Genomic DNA, 21,376 nt, shown 5'->3' on the forward strand with positions numbered 1-21,376 from the left:
TTCCATATCCCACACGGGCTGGTAGATGGGCGACGGGCTGCAGAAAAGCCCAGCTGCTCAGAGACTGTAGCCAAGCTGGGGAGCCGGTTTAGTATGAATGACTGGCTCCTGGGAAGCAGGGCGTTCAGAGGGGGCCTGGGGAAGGGGGTCAAAGTCCAGGCTGGAGAGAGGACAATGAGCTTTGGCTGGAAACAAAGGCGAGCCAGGGCAGCAGCTGGCTGGCTGCTGGCGCTGCGCTGGTGGATCAAGCTTTGCATTTAGAAAAAGACAGGCTGCAGGAGGGCGATCTCACAGAGGCGCACGGCTCGTCGCCCGCGGGCGTGGGCAGCTCGCGGCCAGCATCCCTCCCCCGCGGGCCCCGGGGCCGGCAGCGCCTGGCAGTGCCCGCCGAGCACGGGGCGGGGCGGGGCGGGGCGCAGGCCGGGCAGCGCGGCGGCCGCTGACGCAGTGCGGGGCCGGTCGCGAGCGGGCAGAGCCCGGGCGGGCGTGGAGCGCGTGTCCCGGCCCCCGGCAGGCCGCGTCCCCAGCGGAGGGGGCAGGGCGCCCTCAGCGGCCGGACTGGAGGCCGCCGCGGCCGCCGCCGCCGCCGCCGCCGCCGCGCTCGTCCCCGCCCCAGTCCAGGGGGCTGAGCAGGGGAGAAGGGGCGGGCGCCCGCGAGCGGTGAATCACCTCCTCCTTCTCCTCCCCCTCCCGCTCCTGCCTCAGCGCCGCCGCCACCTTTCCATTCAGTCGCCCAACATGGCTGGAGCGCGGCGGAGGTGAGCCGGCCGCCCCCTGCTGCTCCAGTCTCCCGCGCCCGAGCGCCGGCGGCGCCTCAGCTGTGCAGTGCAGAGGCCCAGGGGCCCGGCCGTGGCTCGCCGCCGGCATGTGGGGCGCCCCGGACGAGAGCTCGGTGCGGGTGGCTGTCAGGTGAGGGCCGACGCGGCGCCGGCGGGCGGGCTGCGGGCTGCGGGCTGCGGGGACCTGAGGGGCGGCCCGGCGGGGGCCCGGTGGTGGGGAGCCGAGACAGCGGGCCCCGGCGGCCCGGGTGCTCGCGGGGAGAGCCCGCGCCCTCATGCCCCGGGCGTTTGTCTGCAGGTGGCCGGCGGCCGCGCGGCGCCCGGTCCCGGGGGCGCCCTGACTCACCCGCGGGAGGAACCGTCGCCGCCCGCCCCCGCTGGGTCGCGCACCCGCGGGACAGTTGCCTCAGGTTTGGCCGCCTCGGGCGACGGCCTGTCCGGCTTTGCCCGGAGGAGCTGCCTCTCTCCTGGGCTGTGGTGTTTTTTCCACACATTTGAAGAGTGACTGTCTTACGTGTGCTTGCAACTCCGGTCTCCGGAGGCGGGAGACAAAGCCTCAGCACTGCGCTTGCAGAGGCCGGGGGTCTGATGTCTGCGCATAGACGTCTGTCTGGTGACCCACCGTGGACCAGATGGCACCAGCGTGCGGGTTTCGCAGACATTTCTAGCGTTGGAAGAGACATTATATTTAAGGGAAAATTCAATGGTACTAGGTCCGTAAAAGGAAGAGAACTTGAGGGGAAGGGTTAATTGGGTGACTGGATGAAACATCCTAAGGTTAAAGCAGGGTGGTTACAATAGAAAATTACATATTCCGGGGTGTGAGTCTCGAAATACTAGAGACTTACAATCAAAATTGTAATTCGGTCAAGGAGAGATACACGACTATTGGATGTAATTTGGATGGTTTTGATGCATATCAAGAAGCAGAGCTCTGACAGTTGCTCATGGAAAATTGCAACATCATCCCTGAAATATTAATGAAGCATTCATGGTAGGATAAGTGCGTCGCTTTTACAGCTCCGATGGTCTGCTCTGAATTTGCTTCTCGTTATGTATACGTTCAGGATTATAAAAAGAATCTGACCTCTGAGAAATTATTTTTTTAAAAATTCTCCACCCTTGTGGTCTTTCTGAGAAGTGATTTTTAAAAATCTTATCCCGTCAGCATTTCTATAGTTAATTTAGTGACAAATGTTGGTGAGGTGTAGAAATGATAGTTTTATATATACTTTGTATCTTTAATCAATCTAAAGAATAAAATGAATTTTAAAGTTTTTTTTTTTTTCATTCCCTCTACAGATGACCACCTATGGAGGTGACATTTTTATGACTATTTAGAATCGCCTGTTATAAAGCTTGAAGTTTCAGTTTGGCCTTCTTGGTTATTCCAAGGCTGTTTATCCAATTGTTGGATTAGTTTGTTTCTCCTGTTTAGTGCTACTACCTCTCTTCTGGTCTTTAAATACTTATTAGTGACTGTACCGTGGCAGAAGAAAGGGAAGGAGAAAGAGAGGAAACCCAGTAAGAGGCAGTTTTGTTAGTTAGCAGATCTAGTCAAAGACAGTGAAGAAGGAGCATAAAACAGTAATGAAAACAGAAAATTTGGCTATGAGAGAAACTGTTGTTAGAGAGTTAATATTTTTATCTGTGAATTCTCTAGAATATCACAGGGCAATTTTTTGGGCCATGCTATTAAATCTAATGCTGCTTACAGTTAAGATGAGCAGAGTCATGGATAACTTTAAAGTAATGTTGACAGGTAAATAACTTACATTTGGTTTTGGTATGCATGTTATTTTTGTTTTTAAACGGAATATGTGTGAGTCTGATTGTTCGGGAAAGGCTTTATAAAAAACGTAAAGTGAGCCACATTGTTAAGACCTATTTTTTTCCCCCATTACGTACGTTGTCTGAGTAGATTCACTCTAAACTTAATTTGCATAGGATAAAAATATCTTACATAGATAGCACTTTGGGATTTATAAAATATGTGTACGTATATTTTCATTTACAACAAATATTTATTGAACATATAGTCCCATCTCTTTTGTCCTCATTTCTGAGCTAAAAATAGCAAAAATTATTGGACACACAGTATGTGCCAGGGTCAGTGCTGAGCGTTAAGATGTTTTGTATTCTGTGAAATTGCGTTTATTTCTCATACCAATTTTGAGTTTGGTCCTATTATTATTATGGCCATTTTACAGATTAGATGCAGAAAGATTAAGTAACCTTCTCCAAGTTAGACTGGTAGCAAGTGGCTGAAACAAAGTTCCAAACCAGATAGCTTGACTCTACAGCTTGGGTTCTTAACCATTAAATCTATATAGGTGAGCGGTAACAACAGGCATCTCAAAGCTTTACTTAGCTCAAGGTTACTTGCCTCTTCCTGGTTCTGCACCAGTTCAATTACAAATGAATGGCTTTGACAGGGTATTTATACCTTGGTATTCCTAGAAAAGCCAGAGCTCAGAAAGGGGGAAACTGAATTTACTCTAAACTATTTCCTCAGATTTTTACATCTCCCCTTTGACCTCCAGTCCTAGCTTCTAGTTTGTGATAAGCTTCATCAGCAGGGGAAAAAAAAAAATCAACACTTAGACACAAATCAGCAGGGCATTTGACCTACTTTTCCCCTTCCATGAACAATGTGATAACAAGTAATATAGAGTTGACTCTACTTGTGTAAATTCACACAGTGTCCTAGAGGGCCTTGTGTTTTATTAGATGCGGAGGCTCATCAGTATGTTAAAGCTGATGACTCTATTTTAGGTTTCTCAAAATAAGTGCATGGGTCATATAAGGCTTTGGGGAAAAGAAGTTAAACAGAAAGTTTCTCACTTAGGGAGAACACTTTAAATTCAATGTCTGAAAATGCCTTTTGGCAGAGTATATGTGAAGGTGTTCTGAGGGGTATCTGTCTTTGTGGTAGATGTGAATTTAGATGACAGCCCTGCTATCCAACCCTAGGAGGCCACACTTAAATTACGATTAATGCTGTAACTGAAACAAACTTGGTTCCACTCACCCAATGCACAGCAAAGCCAGTCTACTGACCCTGAGTTGTGGTGAAGTTAAGTACAGTTTATTGTCAGGCGCCCACGTGGGGCCAAGCAAGGTGAATGGGCAGCTTTTGCTCAAAAGACCAGAACTCCCTGATGGCTTTCAGGGAAGGGCTTTTAAAGGGCGAGGTGAGAGAGCAGGTCATAGGTTATGCGATCAGCTTACGGATATTTCTGATTGGTTGTGGTGAGGTAACAGAGAGGTATTTCGGGGGTTAACATAATCCACCCTCTGGTTCCAGCTGGTCTGTAGTCTACCTGCTTGTGGTCAGCATGCAGTTAACGTTTATACCTTGTGGGGGTTTAGTAGAGTTAAAACCACTCAGGAATATGGCTTGGAATATTATTTATAGTCCTTGAGGAGGAACTAAGGGCCCTTGACTTTGTTTTATGGCTAAACTGTTATTTTGTCTTGCTTGACTGTTTCCCTTTGTGCCTGCATTTGTCTGATTAAATTTGCTCTTTGGAACCTTGGAAGCTAAAACTTTTCTACAAACGAGGTAGGGACCTGAAGAGGTGAGGGGGTAGTGGGGGAGGGGTGTATGTAGGGGGAGTGGTGGTGTCTATTCCCAGGAAGGCCCTGCAGGTTTCTGCTTGGTTGCAACACTACTGAGGAACTAAATTTTAAATTTTATTTAATTTTAATTAATTTAAATTTAAATTTAAAAACTGGTCTTGTGGGAAGGGACAGAATGAGAGTTTGAGATTGGTAGATACTGACAGGTATATATGGAATAGATAAACAAGCTTATACTGTATAGCACAGGGAAACATACAAGATCTTGTGGTAGCTCAGGGGGAAAAAGAATATGAAAATGAATATATGTATATTCATGTATGACTGAAAAATTGTGCTATATGCCAGAAATTGACACAGCATTGTAAACTGACTATAACTCAATTAAAAAAAAAATAAAATAAAGGCAAAAAAAAAAAAAAAAGAAAGAAAGAAAAACTGGTCCTTCATTTAGTTTTGGAAAACTTTTAAGTATGCTTGGAACAATGTGGTTATGTGGATCCATTTTTTAACTGTGAAGTTTATGAAATCAAAATACTTATAAAGTATTTCTGATGAAAATGTCATCCTTATATATATATATATATTACACTGACATGTATTGTCAGTGTATTAGATTTTATATGTATTAGATTTTCAAGCCTCAGTATGAAGAAAGAATGTAAATATATCAATAATCTTTGGATTGATTACATGTTAAAATGATAGTATTTGATACATTGAGTTAAAATATTTTTAAAAATTTCATCTATTTCTTCCTTTTTAAAAATATGGCTATCAGAAATTTTAAAATTAAATATAATGTTGCTCCCATTGTGCTTCTATTGGACAGTACTGCTCTGCAGTTTAAAAAAATGTGAGGAAAAGATGTAGAATAAAACTGTTCACAGCCACATCATAGACTAACCCTACCTTTAGATCCAGAAAATTCCAAAATATTGGGGGTCTGTTTTTAGAGTGGTTATATATACATGTACAAACACACACGTTCACACACACACACACACACACACATACATGTAATATTTGATTTAATAGCAACATTTTTTTCCTCTGGATGCATAGATGTAGAAAGTTTTTGCTTATAGACTCAGTATAGTAGTCAACTTCCTAGAAAATGTGGTAAGTTGATAGATGTCATCTACAAAAATGAGCAATGTAGTGTATATTCTGTTCTTATTATATAAATATATTGAATTGAACTATTCTGTTAATTTGAAATAATAAACTCAATTAAACATTTCTAATTCTAAATCTAAGACTTTATGAAGTGATGTGAAGGAAAGTACAATGTTTATTACAAGGTGTCTGCTGTGAGACCAAGCAAGGAGAATGGGCAGCTCATGCTTCCCCTGTCTGAATGCTGACATAACATTTGAACATTTTTTCCCAAGATTTTTAGCTTGCAAAATATGTCAAGAGCTGAAAGAAAATGGAGATACAGAAAGAACAATTGTGTTTTCATGTCATTATGTGTGTGGTTGTGAGCTAAGATTTCTTTGCTTGGCTTTGGCAGAGAACAGTGCGTATCCTTGACAGTGGGTTTGGATTAGTGTGTAATGTTGTCTAATTTGCTGAGTTTTCACCTTCTTGCAGCACTTTAAAGAAGTGACATTGCTCGTCTAGCTTAAGTGCTGATTGGACAGCCAGAAGCTCTGTTTTAGCTCTGATTTGCAATGTGTCCTCCCCCAACTTTTCTTTTTACTCATGCTGAGATGGCAATTCAAGGTTATAAGAACTTCCCATATACAATCTATTAAATATGTGATTTTTTTTGCTTGTTAGCCAAACTGTTGGTACTAATGGTGCCTCCATATTGATAGAAAGGAACTATTTTAACATTTCAAACTTGATTTTCCCACAGTATGTTTACTGTGGGTACTGTTGTTACTTAAGAGGAAACATTTAGGCTTTTGTGGTCTCTCTGTTCAATTCTGGCTATGATACAAGTACGCAATATTTTATTTAATCTACACATCTACACTAAAACCCTATGAGGTGGGCTGGACAGATGTTATTCCTATTTTACAGATGAAAAATTGAGTCTCAGAGATACTTGGTGACCTCTTCAAGGTTTCTCAGCCCCTAAATACCAGAATTGGAACTCAAACTCAGGCTTCTGCGACCTATTTCTGTGTTCTTAAAAATATTTCCAAATGTTTTCAAAATATTTCACATGCTAATTTCAATTTAATAAGGATTTTTCAGCTGAAACTTGAATATACATGTGAGGTAAATTATTTGAAACAATTTAATGTTTAGAAAATGTAGAGGCAAGACTTTTAGAAATATTTGATGGAAGTAGATGGTTACCTGCTGTTTGGTCATTTATTTATTTCCTCCTTCCTTCATGCATCAAATATTTATTACATGCCTACTTATGTGATGGGTTCTCTCCTACCACTGAGGATATACAGCACACATGAGAAACATGGTCCTTGCTTTTATGGAGCTTAGCTCTAGCAGTGTGAGGCTGTTTAAATGCACAAACTACCTTGGTCCTAACAAAAATGTATCAACAGAACAAACTAGAAATTAAAGTAATTGTTGCAGCTTAGTTTTTATTTCTCCCTTCTTTCTAAACAGCATCTTTTAAGTTCATATGTTGCCTCAAGAATAGTGATTTAAAAAACAAAAAGTGTGCCCTGCTTCCAAGCATATTTCATACAAAAATTGAACTCCAAAGCTTGTGCATTAGAAGGATATTATTTATATGTATGTGCGATATAACATACATGCCCTACTTGTATGTCTTTGTATTTGGATCGTGAAGTAAGGGAAATGAAAGCTAGGAGAATAAGGAACCTGTGGATGATGTGAACTGAAAGTCAATGAAATTATTTGAATATGAGTTGATATTTTTTCTTCAGATAAGGTTTATGAAGTTTATAAAGTGTGGTAGACCTGATTGTTATGTGGAATTCCACTGGAAGCTCAGGTTTCATGTCTAATTATTACTACCCCTTGAGCTCTTACCCTCTGACCTGCCAGTTGGTTAATATTTTGATGCATAATTATGGGGTAGTAAATGATGCACTAGAAATTCCAGTTTAGTGAATCCATGAAAGCAGAAATTATCGTAGTTAATTTCATAATCTGTCCAATCTTCCAGTTCTCATCAATTTCTCTTCAAAGCAGTGAACTTGAAATATCTGTTATTGTGGATGCTTTCCCCCAAGAGATGTTATGACTCACCTGTGTGACCCTGACTTATAAATGGCTGTTTTCTGTCAATATTAGACAAGACCTTTATCTGAGTTTCAGATTAGGAAGGAAAACCTATTGATGAAAATGCACGCTAGATGATAGAAAGTATTTGTATTCAGTGTAACATTAGGATAACTTTATTCATAATAGAATGAATGTTTGTTATTTCCAGTGCTTCTCTCTGGGGAGCGGATTTGTGAATTCTGTCTTTGAATTTGGTTTCCCAGTGGATTAACCATTTAATCTTCTCAGAGTGTTAAAATAGTTTTCCCATGGCTCAGGCTTTATTTGAAGCAAGTGACAGCCAAGCCAAAGGGACTATTTTTATGACACCCTACAATTATTATGAGATCTTTCTTAATGTTTAAACATTACATTTGCGCTTCATTTGTTCTTTGTTTTTTGAAATTAGTAGACATTTATGTATTGAATGTAACTTTTAGTATTCTATAATTATTGACGAAAGAGATTTTAAAACTGAAAGGGACCTTAAATGGACTAGCTAGCTGGTTGAGTCCCCTTTTTTAAGACATTTGAGGCAATAGAGGCCCAGAGAAGTTGAGGGAGTTGCTTGAGGTCCCACAACTAGCAGCTCAAGTCTTCTGTTGACTGTTGCTGTGGATTTTCTAGGACTTACATGTTTTGCTGGCAGACGTCCCAGAAATAGAATAAATTTATATTTTATAGACTACAGTTTTAATCCTTTAAGCACTCCTTTTAAAAGTTTACTTTGACATGTAGATGAGTGCCCCCACTCTCAGTGCCCGGTGTTTTGGCTTTATGATTGCCTCAATCCTAGAAACTAGACCAGCAATGCTAAAAAGGACCTCTTAGAGGTAGAGAGGGGATCCCTGGACTATATGCTTATATTTTGAGGTTCCCAGTGTGTTCAAACGTGAAGAAATGCCAGAACAGAGTTATAAAAATAATACAGACTGTTTTCACCATATACATGTTAGCACATTAATGCTTTAGCAACAACCACAGAAATACAATGTCTGTGTAGCCTAATTTGGAAATAATGTTAAACATATTAATAAGAGGATTTTGTGGATGTAGCCTTCTTCCTCTCCCCTCACCTTGGTTCTTGAAATTGTCCTGTTTTGTTTTTTTCCCTACTCCAACAGATTTGAGGATTGTAGCACATTCCGGCTATAATGGCAGCCTCACCGCAAGGAAGATGGCTGGAGAGAGGGGTAGGGTCGGTGTGGTGTATTTATTGGGATCTGGCATTGGAGTTGGAGGTAGAAATCTGAGTGGCTTAAAAACAAACAAAAAAACACTTGAGTATACTTCAATAGATAGGTGGTTCTTAAACTTTTGAATAACATCTCAGCCCCTCCCATTCCTTATTTAGAAAAAAGTAAAGAGTGTAACACATTTTGGGTATACTGGAGGTCTATCATCCCAGAAGTATCCTAAATCGTATCTGTACTTGAAGCCTTTCTAGACTTCCTGCAGGGAAATATCTGCCTTTTGGGGCCTTAGACCTTCTTTGTATGATTCTCTCTCTCCCTCTAAAATTCCAATGGGAGAGGTATACACAATATGATGATTTTCACTGTTCAGCTTGAAATGTCCCCCAAACTCAGAGAATAGTAGAATTTTTTTTAAGAATTTGCTAGTATACTGACTGATAGCACTGTTACAATAGAACATTTGAAGGACATTGGGGTTATTGAAACAAATATATCTGTATGTCCAGATTGGAATGAAGCTCATTCAGGATTTAACCCCAGGGTCAATTTACTAGGGAGACTATCTCCCTCCATCTATTATTTCAGTAAGAACAAGGAATCAAGAAATTGTTCTAACTTGGTTGTGGAGAGGTGGGCATCCTGAGCCCACCCAGGGGCTAAATCGAGGACAGCTTAAAGTTTGTCCCCTACCCATTGAATCTCTTAGTGTGAAGTAAAATTTTAGTTTTTGAAATCGGATTTGACCTTATTCTCAATTTTGAGGAGCTATGTCTGTCACTTAGGCATGACAATATCCGTTCTTCCGAATAGGATGAAGGCATTATATTTTTTCAGAGTAGAATTCCCATTCTTTGACACAGCTACATTAGAATAAATGAGACCTTTTCTTTCAGCAAGTAGGAACAAGAAACCTTGGAGAGGGTCAAGCTGTAGTTAATTATTATGATGTGTATGTTGATCATGTGGTGTACTAATGAAGCATAGGGCACCTGCACCCTCAGTTGCATTCCTTCTGATCTTACTTACTTTTTTAGATCAAAATTCATGCATTTATGACATAATTATTGAATGTCTATTGTGTACGGGGATCACTTAATTTGGAGACATTAAAGCAATTGGAAGAAATGTGGTATAATAGAATGAACATTGGATGGTTAGAAAGCTGCTTTGGTGTGTACCCTTATTAATGATAAACTTGGCTTTGTGTATAGATAGTTACCCCCTACCTCTGTGAACTTAGGAAGGGATCAACAGAGACAACTATGTGAAAGCATTTGGAAAATGGTTTTTACACAAACAAAGGCAGTAATATTATGAGAGATGAGTTTGATATATAACCAACAATGGGTATGTTGGTTATATTCCAAACTCTGTCAGTTGGATTAGTCATTCTCTGATTTGTAACCCATAACCTTGCAAAGTTCTTGTAGGTGTTGCATCTGGTCTTTTGCTTGCACCGCTATGAATGAAGCAAAAATGTGTATAAATACTTCCCAAAACTTTACCTTATCTAGTCTCCTAGTTTTCATTTTGTTTTCAACATGTAAATCACATTTCACCCTGCTCTATCTTTCCAAACGCCTTTTTTTTTTTTAATAGAGTAGTAAAGTCCACCATTTTAATTCTTTCTTTTCTCTTTCCACACAGACTTTCAGTTGGTGTGGGTTTTAGTGTTTGTGAACTTACTACCATATACTTTGTGAGATTAACAATATTGTTATATTTTCTATTAGTTGCTTAACTTGATGTCAGAGGGTGGTGACTAAATTGGTTAATAAAAATGTGAATTTTTCCTTCCGAATTGGCTTGCACCAGATTTTTCAAAATATTGCTAATGCTTTCCTTGCTTCCTCTCATCAGCTTTGCAACGACACACTAAACCAGGCTGTGGATTAAAGAGTGTTGTAAGGAGTCAACGAGTAAAAAGACTGAAATAATGTAACACAGAATTTTAAAAATGAATTTACATTTTCTGTAAAAATTTTTCTGCACTTAGAGCAGTGCCCCTGCCGTCATTGATAGATCTAGGTGAAAACTTAGCTGAAGGCATTTTTAAAGAAGGTTGATACTAAGTTGCAGAAAATAGATCTTGCAAGCACAGTCTGTCTACAAAGCCACCTCCAGTTTTTAACTTCCTAAGTTATTTTTATTTGATTGTTTTCTGTTATTGAAATAGTATAATCAAATTAGAAAAAGTATGTGGGAAAAGATGAGAAAAGCGACTGGTTTACCACCCTGCTATGATTACTAGTAATATTTAGCAATCATAGTTTGCCACCCTGATGTAATTACTACTAGCATTTTGATATATTTTTTAGTCTCTTTTCATATGTGTGCTTATATATTTTTAAATTCTTTTTTTCCCCCCAACAGTGTTTTCCTTTATGACTTGTTTTTTTTTTCCAGTGGTAAGCTTGTTAAATTTTTGTAATGTGGATACACTTCTGTAGCCTAATATTTACCACTTTATAGAGTAGAACATAAGAATTCTTCCATGTCTTTACATTAAAGAAGGGCATTTTGAGTTACATGCTAAATATATTGTATCATCTGCTTTATTTCATTAATTCAATTCAATTTCTATTAAATCCCATCTATCAAACAGTACTGTAATTGACAAGCCTTTATTGTCTAGGGCAGACATTAATTTCATTTTCTAAGAGTTCTGCTGTGTCTTATGATTCTTAGTAATGTTTTCATTTCCACTGATAAGCACAAAGTCTACAAATGCCTGCTTCCCGGAATTGAAAGGGGAGGGTAGTGCTTCTCATCCAGAATGGATGAGTAAATGTTACGGTCTGAAGATCCTTTTCAGAAAAAGATATTGATATGAAAATTTTAACTTTTCAGCTCTATCTATAGCAAAATACATAATATATTAGAATAATACAGACTTTCACTCAACACATTCGTCCAAGCCACTGACGGTAAAGTAAATCAAACACAGGCTCATACTCATGCCATGTTGCTTGAAAATCAGTGCATGTCTGAGGTGTTTTATTTTGCTTGTGTCCATCTCAATTCAACACAAAACAATTCTGTTTGAGCAGCTTGTTGGTCATCTCACCTGCATCTGTTGTGCCTTGAAATGGAAGTTGTCCATGGCGATAAAACATGAGATCACAGATTTCATTCCTGGCTATTTGGCCTGCCACTTAAGGTTCTTTAATTCAAATGTGACATCTGTGACATTTTCAAGTCTCAATTTACAATATGATGCCTCTGAGTTTTACTTTGCCAGCTTGGCTTTAGATTGGCAAAAAATTCCATCTCTCCTTGATTATATCCTTATTTGTTACATAAGTGCAATTGGACTGTTAGCTTTGTAGCAGATTCAGTTCCTGTCTTTGTGTATAGGGTTTCTTTAGTTACCTTTGGTTCTTAATTTTGTATTAACTTAGTGTAACTTGTCTCTTTTTTTTTTTTTTTGCAAGTATTCTGTGATTGCAGCTTTCAACAAAGAGTAACCCCAAGACTTTTGGTGATTTTGCAGTTTTAAATTTCAGCACGTTTTGGCATAAGTTTTTGTGGTCTCATTTTACATGTTTCAATATTAGGATTCTACCTTGTTATGTTTAAAAATAGTTGTAAGGAAATTTTGTGTTATTGGGTGCTGTGTGTATTGGTGATCTGTGAGTCTGGTTGATTTCAGGGTCAGGGTAATAAGTCCAGGATTATGAATTTGACCCTTGGATGGGCTTGTTAGCTTTGCTGTTTTTGAATGTAGCCTTTACAATCACAACAAATACTGCTGCTCAGAAGCAGCGGCTGGATATTAGTGACGATGAATCAGTACAGATTGGTTAATGCAGGTGAAAAATATTGCCAACCATGTTCCAGCATTTTCATTTCCTTCATTAGATTATTATGAATGAAAATATTTTTATATTCCGTTTCTATAGGAACTCAGTAAATATTGTTACATTCAAAGTCTGTAGGGGCTCAATAAGAGAAAATAATAACCTACCTCATATATTTGTTGTAAGAATTAAATAAGATAACATATGTAAACACTCGCACTGCTGGTAAATTTGTTTTGTAAAGAGTAGTTGGTATTGTCGTCTTAATTTCATTATTTTTCTCTCCACATCCCCTTGGAGTTTCTTGGCCTGTCTCAAGTAAAGCCACAAGTAAATCAGAGCAGTGTCGTTTGCCCCACCTGCCCCTTAGTTTGAAATTCGTCCTGCTGTTCCAGACTTACATGCCCGTGCTTTTACAGTCATAGCTTTCCCTGTAACCTCCTATTTTATTCACCCAGACTTGGCTTCTGCCTTGGTTTCCTGATTTATATCCCTTTTCTTATATCTTGAATCCAAATCCACTCAGTTAAGTGGAATTATTCAAAGCCCCCTTTTGTGGAGGGGAAATGTCCCTTTTTTTTCCTAACTGGGGTCTCTTTTAACCCATGAGGGCCACTCGGAGCCAGAGGCCGCCACCAGATTGAATCTACTAGTGTACATGTGCTGGCACTGATCAAGCCTGGGTCGCTCTTGACCTCACTTCACTGCCATGTCATCTAGGCCTCTGGCCAGGCTAGTTGTCCAACTTTATCCCTTAACCCATGCCAGTCCAGAGTCCCCAGTATGTTTTGAGGCAGATTCTACTTGAGGTTCAGAAAGCTGTGATTTTGATAGGAGATTGTCATGAAACACATACACATACCTAAAAACATAAAATTCACTAGAAGTTAATAAATCTGGCTAATATGGCATAGGATATATTAATGTTCATAAACAAAATAAATTGATATGTTTCTTAATATCAGTTAATGAAAAAGATTCTCAACTTGTCCCTATGACATTTTGGTCAAAAATGATACATTGGAATTGTCAGGAAGCTTTGAAGTTTTGAGTCCTCATTTACAGTTCTCTTGGTTGTCATTTTGAAATGGGAAAAATTTGGCCACTCCTGAACTGTGCTTAACTTTGAATTGATATGAAAATGGTACTCTTTGCTTCTGCTGTGGCCCTGCAACATATGTACAGTGATGGATTGGCATCTCAATTTGGATAAAGCAGTCCACAGACCGTGCTTTGGGCTAGGCCAGGCCACTTGTATGCAGTCTGCCGTTGCTCAGTATAGGACTGACACATCTAGGTGAGTTGGCCATTGCTTTTTCTCATAGCAGCTTCACTGACAATGAGATGGGATGGGGAAGAAGAGGAATGTTGAAGGGATCAAGGGCACTGATTCTTGAAACCAAGTAGCCATTCTGGCTCCTGACAGCCCTGCATTCTAGGTTAAAAGCATCATGGCTCGTTGGCAGCAGTGCTCTGTCTTGTCCCAGTATCCATCAAGGCACTGCTGAAAGCTGGTTGATTTCCTCTCTTTTTCCGGCTTCACATTTTTATTAACTTTGCCTTTCCCTTTACCCCTTCCCTGCCTTAATTTTATTTTCCTTTGTGGTGCGGCTTATTGAAAAGAGCATGGACTTTAGAGTCACAAAGATTGGAATTCAGAATTTTAGGACAGCCGTTTAACTGTTATGAACCTTAGTTTTCTTATCTGTAAAATGGAGTTAATACCTGTTTTAAAGGGCTGTTAAGATTAAATGAATGTTGTAAATGCCTTGCATTTAGAAGTGTTTGGGAGATGTTAGATTCTTTTTTTCTTTTTCAGTTTTCCCTCTCTCCTTCCTCCTCCTCTTCCTACCACTTCTCTCTCTCTCTGTCTGTCTTTAAATCTCTTTTTCCTCTTCTAGGTAAGACTTGCAGTGACTAACCCCAGTTTCATTTCTGATCACCTCAAGGTGTGGATAATTTCTTTGGTGAGCTCTTGTACTCCTTCTTAGTTTCTCTATGAAGTGGAGACAATAAGAATACTAATCTCATATGATAGTTGTGAGAATTAATTCGTGTGTTTATAAACCACTCATAATAGTTCTTACCAAAAAAAAAAAAAAGGCAAATATGTGAAGTGATGAATGTGTTCATTAACTTGATGGGAGGCACCCTTTCACAATGTTTGTGTGTATCAAAGTCATCACAGTGTACTCTTTAAATATCTGTTTGTCAACTGTATCTGAATAAAGCTGAAAAAAGGATGGTAATAGTGCATTTATATGACTGAGATCATTATGCTTTCTTGACCAGATTGAATATTTTTTAATCTTTGTCTTTTGTTGTAAGGAATTACATTCCTTTCTTGTTTATCTTCAAGGACATGGGAATACTTCTTGATTTCCAGCTGCTTACCTGGCGTGGTGAACTGGCTGACATGTTAATCCTTAAACCTCTTAAATATACTGCTTGCTATACCATTAATCTGAGCATGCTTTACTTATGCCAACAGTTTTTAATAAGAATCCAAAAGTGATCAGACACACACATACACTCATATCTTCACACGTATATATGCACACACACATGCATATATTCACACATACTCACACATGTATACACACACTCATTTTATATATAGGCTCTAAGAGAATGTCTCACTGTTTCCGTGCCTAATGTGAAGTACTTGAAAGATTTGATTGAGATGACAGAGTTCCTTTGCTAATTTAAAAAGACAAAAGATTAAAAGATTAATTTTGTCCTTTTTTTTTTTTGTAGTTCATATCATTTTGCAAATTTTTGTTTTAATTACTGTGATTAAAGACGAATAAAATAAATTTGTGACTCGTTTTTTTCCCCTTAGGACCTTATTCAGCAATCGAGTCTTCCATGTTTATATAGTGTTTGCTGCCGAAACCTTTGACTAGATGACTAGCTTTGTTTTCATTGAAACACAGGATTCTGAGTGGTACAGTATCAACAAACAAAGTCAGAAATTTAAATGATCCTGAAAACAAGTTTCACTTTTTAAAACACACCTATTTAGAGAACAAACTTAATTGAATTGGTAAAATAAATACTTTATGTGTCCTTCATAAATTGGTTGATGGTGAAATGAAACACTGTGTTGACAAATGATATGTAGTAGAAAGTTAAGTGGACTATTGAAGATGGCTTAAGACTTAAGACAGCCTTACGACTTAACACAGCCCCATTTGCTGGCTTTGACAAGCAGAAAAATACTCGAAATATCAGTTATCAAAATAATAAATGCAGCAGTAGAAATAGAGTAATGTAATGGAGGATATGGATATCCTTCAAAATTATCAGTTAGATTCCCTACCCTATTTTGCTGTAATAACAAATGCTTGTCTATTTGGGTTGTTTCCTATACAGTCTGATGAGAACCATGCTCTCTATTTATGAGAAAAAAAGGATGCAATAACAAGAACTTATGTAACCAAAACCAGTCATCTTTGTACCTTTTAGTTTTGGACCATCCAACAGGTTTATTTGACAACTACATAATTTTCCTTTTATGATTGAATCTTAAAATGAACTCTGGTGATGAAAGTAATGCTTTTGCACTTTGAGTTCAGATCTCTTCAGTCCACTGACTCACTCTGGGGTGGCAGTGGTATAAAAGTAACCCTGTGGAAAAAATAACGTGATGCCTCTCAATGACTCAGGTCCCTTTATGTGTAAAGTATACTTATGCTCCTGCTGCACAAATACAGCCTCTTTGTAAAGCATAGCTTGTAAAAGTGTAAAAGGAAGGGTATTGCTCCAAGCTCATTGTAAGCACAGCAGAAGTTACTCAAGTAAGTATGTTTTGATACCTAAAATGGAGGAATAAAAATGAATTTGTGAGGGTAATTAGTAGATCCCATCCCTGACCATCCTAATTTATTTTGTCTAGATAAATTCAATGTATTTCAGTTTAATTCAATTCAACTTATTAGTTACTGAACCCTACTGAAATTAAGTGTACTCAAAACACTTGGCTAGGCACTGGGACATGCAAGATGAATCAGATTTGGATTTTGCCCTTGAGAAACTCAGTCCAGTTGGGAGAGTCTTGCGTGCCCTTACAAGATAGCTTTCCCATGAAACATGTCAAAAATTAAGTATTATGTGCAAGTTATTGGAGCAGTCTACCTCTACAGCCATTGTAATCACACGAGCACAACCTTCTGATGCAGGAAAATGACTCCTTATTTTCCAAAATAGTAATGTAAACTCCTAATAATTTGTCCCATGACATCTAATCTTTCCCAGTCTCCTAATCTTTAACATAGCCCTCTTCATTTATTTGCTTGTATATTTCCCCTCTCTTAACTTAACCTTTCTGATTTTTCCTAATTTTCGTGCTTATTCCATTAAAAAAATCCCTTTCCCTAAATTTCATGCTATTTTCATCAGATATTAATTGCAAAGATTTATAGCAGTTCATCCACACAAAGACATGAATACATGCACATATGTGCACATGTGCATACTCACACATAACCACACATCCTTTTCCCGTATGGTTAGTTAAATAACCAATTCATTCCCAGTGCTTAGCTTGGATCTGAGTGAGGCAGGAAGCTTCTATGGAAAGTTCCCTAAAATATTCTATTTCTAAGGGTAGTTTGAATTAAATGTAAAAACCCCTTTATTATCTGCATATCTTTTTCTTGTGTATCCACTTCATCAATCCCAGTGTCCTGTGGGTAACAGGGTGCGTTTTGGGGGGAACTGATTTATCTTTCAAGACCCAAGGACCTGAGCACTTTGGACATTGAATATTGGTGGAGTTACAGACTTCTAGTTGTTCTTGACAACTCCATTTGATATTATTCAACCTTCTGTTAAATATACCTTTTGTAGTTGTCAGCTCTTGTTAGAAGGAAGCGGCAGAAATCATTTCCTAAGAGGAGATTGGGCTTTGACATCAAGGACTTGTGTGTACCTGACTCCTTTCCTTGTTTTTAACCTTGGGTGAATTGTTTAAGCTACTTCAGCCTCAATTTCCTCATCTGTGAAGTGATGTTGATAATATATACCTCATAGAATTATGCTCTCCTAAGGGATCCTCTCCTGCCTAATTCTCCCGTGGTCACATATGAAAATCTAATGGACGGTACATGATAGCTTGCTCTGTAAATATAGTTGATCCTTGAACAACTCAGGGGTTAGAGGTGCTGACCCTCCGTTCCACACAATCAAAAATCCTTGTATAACTTTACAGCCCGCCCTCCCTAACTGTGATTCTGCATCTGTGGATTCAACCAACCTTAGATCATATAGTTCTGTAGCACAGATGTATTGAAAAAATCCACATATAAGTAGACATATTGTTAAAACCCATGTTATTCAAGGGTTAAGTGTCGTTGCCTTTAGTATCTTGGGTTTGTGTTGGTTTTCTCTTCTTCCTCATATGGATTTTGAATTATTTAAGAGCACAGATACATTTATTTCTTCTTTGCCCTTCTCTGTGAAGGGTTAACACAGCAGTAGGCATGTCAGATCTGGTCCTCAGCACCAGAAGAGGGAAATACAGTATACTGCTGATCATCACGGAGACTTTAGTCAGTCTGTCAAAAAATGCCTGACTGCCATGGATGTTCCAGGAAGGCTGTTCGGGGTGTGGAGGATGTAGATGTGAGTGAGACAAGAGTTTCTGCTTTCAAGGAGTTAACAGTGGATGAGGATACAGACAGTAAACATCAAAAAGTATAATTCCGATGTTGGTAAGTGCCATGGAAAAGACAAAACAATATGATTGAGAGTAATTGGCCTTGGCCGGGAAGGAGACATTTGAGTTAAAATGTGAATAATGAAAAGTGAGCCATGAGAGGATCTGAAAGAAGAGCATTCTAAGGAAAAGCAAGTACAGAAGCCCTGAGAAAATAAGCTGACATGTTAGGGGAATGGTGAGAAGAGACAGCGAATAAAAAAGAGGGCGGAGGCCATAACAGAGAGAGAGGCGGGAGCGAGATCATTTAGGGCTTTGTAGTCTAGAATGGAAATTTTGGACTCAAAGTGGGAAGACCTCAGAGAGCTTTAATTGGAGATATGACATGATATGATTTATATTTTAGGAAGAGAACCGGTTGCTACGTAGGAAATGGGCTGTGTTGTAAGAGTTAAAAATACAACTGGGAGACAGGTGAGAAAGCTGTTACTTTGTTCCGGGAGAGACGTGGAGGCAGCTTGGACTGAACAAGCAGGACAGATGGTGAACAGTAGATCTGAGGCATATTTGGGATAGAGAGCTGTTCGGACTTGCTGATAAGGAATGTGAGGAAAAGAGGAATCAAGTACATTCTTTAGACGGATGGTGCAGGAAAGAGAGGAGATATGGGACTGAGGAGAGAAGGTAGAGCAAGTGGCCTCAGAAGCAGTGATGCTTCTATTTTAATAGAAAAAACCAAGATTTGTGGGTATAGCTGCCATGTAGTTTGGACCTGGGAGTATGAAGATGAAGTCATTCAGTGGTTCTCTTTTGACTGCATCTTCCTTTTTTTGCTTTAAACAAAAATGAGGCAGGTTTTAAGGAGGCCAAACAACAGTGAGATAATGGTGTTGGGTGTATTACTTAAGGGATTTGAAGTTGCCAAGAATGCCCATAGAAGTAGTGGTGGAGAGAATATTGCGGCCTGTTCGTGAGGTTGGTGGCTAGGGCAGGGTGACTAGGATAGCTTGGGGCAAGGTTTGATGACACGCGTGCTTCAGAGAAGATGTGATCTTTGGAAGAGGAATGAGGAGAGAGGTTGGAAACTGCCCTAGGGAGCAAGAAGACAACTCACCTCCAGGCAATGTCTTATACACCTGTGGTGTGGGAGAAAAAAACAGCCTTACTTGAGAGGACTTCAATAAAGCTGTGTCCTCAGAGGATGAGTAGGTGAGGCTTTATTTTGAGGGTGTAGGTGAATTTTCTGATCAAAATAAATGAACTATCAAGTACTCATTCTGCGGCAGAAGCACATGTTCTAAATTCTGAACACATATGAACTCACATGAGCCTCACAGTAATCTTGTAACATTAGGCTCTATTTTGAATCCCACTCTATGAATGAGGAAATTGATGCATTAAGCAATTAATCTGGGGTCACACAGCTGTAAGTGACAGGGATGGCAAACGTGGTTTCAGCCAGTGTTCCAGGTTAACCACTGGTCTCTACTGGTGCTGATGGAGCATGATTTCCAACACACAGTGTTTTGGAAGGCAATGAGAGAGGAGGGGGCCAAATCAGAGACTATGCAGTGTAGTACTGAATGAGCATTTTTATACTGACTACATTTATATTATATCTGAGAAGCTTGGGTTTCTGATGGCTAGTTTGGTGAACAGGAGTTAGATGAGCTTTTTCTGTATTTTATTTTATTTCTTTTAAATTTAAATTTTTATTATTTTTTCATTGAAATGAAAAATAACGTGCCTTTTCTGTATTGTGGACCAAAGAGCAGCTTGAAGATCTTAGATGGCTGGTTTTGGTGGGGGCTGGTTTTGCTAACTGGGAGACAGTGAGCAATGAAAATTTTGAGGTAGCTTGTGACACCACAGAGAAGGAGCAGAAAGGCAATTGATTATCTGTATTCTGGCGGCAGTGGCCTGCCATGTTATTGTGTGATAGAGAGCTCGTTTGGCAGTCTTGGTTGAACATTATATTGACCAGTTCATCTTTCTGGTCCTGAAATTCAAGCATTGTTGTAGTTCTCATCATCTGATATTTATTAAGACAATTGCTTCTGGCTGCAAGATTCAGAACTATACTAATGACACTGAAGAGAAGATAGAAGTTGTTTTTGATTGTAGTGGTAAAAATGTTCACATTTTTTTCCCACAAGGTTACTTGCAAACATTTTTAACAGTGTATTTTCTCTGATTTTAAAAGTATTATCTGTTCATTTTAGAATATTTACAAGAATTTGACCAACCAGATAAATAAGAACATGTTTTATTTCTGCTTATTATATTTTAATATAATCTCATGTTAATTATGTAATATAATAAAAATATATCCTATTGCATATACAATTTTCCATCTTTTTTTTTTTTTTAATTTCACAGTTTAAAATTTCATGAGTCTTTCCCTAGGTCATTAAGTGATATTCTCAACTCTGATTCCTAAAGCCTGTATAACTTGTTTGTTGAGTGGGCTGAATTTGGTAGCTTACAGCTAGGAAACTATGCTTTATGCTTCGATCAAAATCTGTCTTTCAGGGATGAATGTCTGAGTTACCTACAAAAAAAATTTGTCTCATTTTTCTTTGAAACTTCTTTAGGTCCCATTACTTTCAGATTATTTTCAGTTACAGGAGTGGTCTCATTTTCAGGAATTAGAGTCCTGCCCAGTCTAAACTCCAAACACCTAATTCACTGTTCTCTTTTCATCCAGCTCAGTTCTGACTGCAGACAGACCTACAGTGGAAAAGGGAGACTCTCCTGGCTTACCTTACTCTGCCTTAATTTGCTCTTCCATTTTTTCCTCCCTCTACCTCTCTTTGCCTCTTCTGCATCTTCCAAAGAGGGAGCGGGAAAACATTTAAGGAAGAACAGATTTTTTAACTTAGTGTTTTTTGTACTTCTTTATTTGGTGCTCTTTGTGGTCCTTTCGTGGCTTTTGTTACCCGGCCATTGTGCCGTTGGGTTCTTTGCAGAGCCCCTGAAAGCAGCTTCCGTGCTACATCTTATAATGACAGTTGCACTCTCTGCCTGCCCTTTGGGAATGCTCTAGCTCCCTTTCCCTTTTTGCTCTCCTCATGTGCCTATAGCCTGTAACACTGAATGTCCATCTGCCTTGGTGGTAGTCAGCTTGGCTTATTGTCAGGCCGCTCTTGT

The 21,376-nt window shown here is 39.3% G+C and overlaps 1 protein-coding gene across 17 annotated transcripts in view; it reads left to right on the plus strand.

Annotated features, from left to right (window-relative positions):
• The first annotated feature begins 574 nt into the window (after positions 1-574).
• KIF21A (kinesin family member 21A) overlaps positions 575-21,376 on the plus strand; it is a 139,572-nt gene continuing 118,770 nt past the window's right edge. For 8 of the 17 annotated variants that reach the window (XM_074375033.1, XM_074375040.1, XM_074375041.1 and 5 more), the window contains exon 1: positions 576-909. In XM_074375033.1, coding sequence (XP_074231134.1) covers positions 866-909 — 44 coding nt within the window. In that variant the 5' untranslated portion in view covers positions 576-865. Of the gene's footprint in view, positions 910-21,376 lie in introns of all 17 variants that reach the window. The other 9 variants (XM_074375027.1, XM_074375028.1, XM_074375029.1 and 6 more) reach the window with 2 other exon arrangements.

Source organism: Camelus bactrianus, chromosome 12 (assembly GCF_048773025.1).
Source record: "Camelus bactrianus isolate YW-2024 breed Bactrian camel chromosome 12, ASM4877302v1, whole genome shotgun sequence".
Lineage (NCBI taxonomy): Eukaryota > Metazoa > Chordata > Mammalia > Artiodactyla > Camelidae > Camelus > Camelus bactrianus.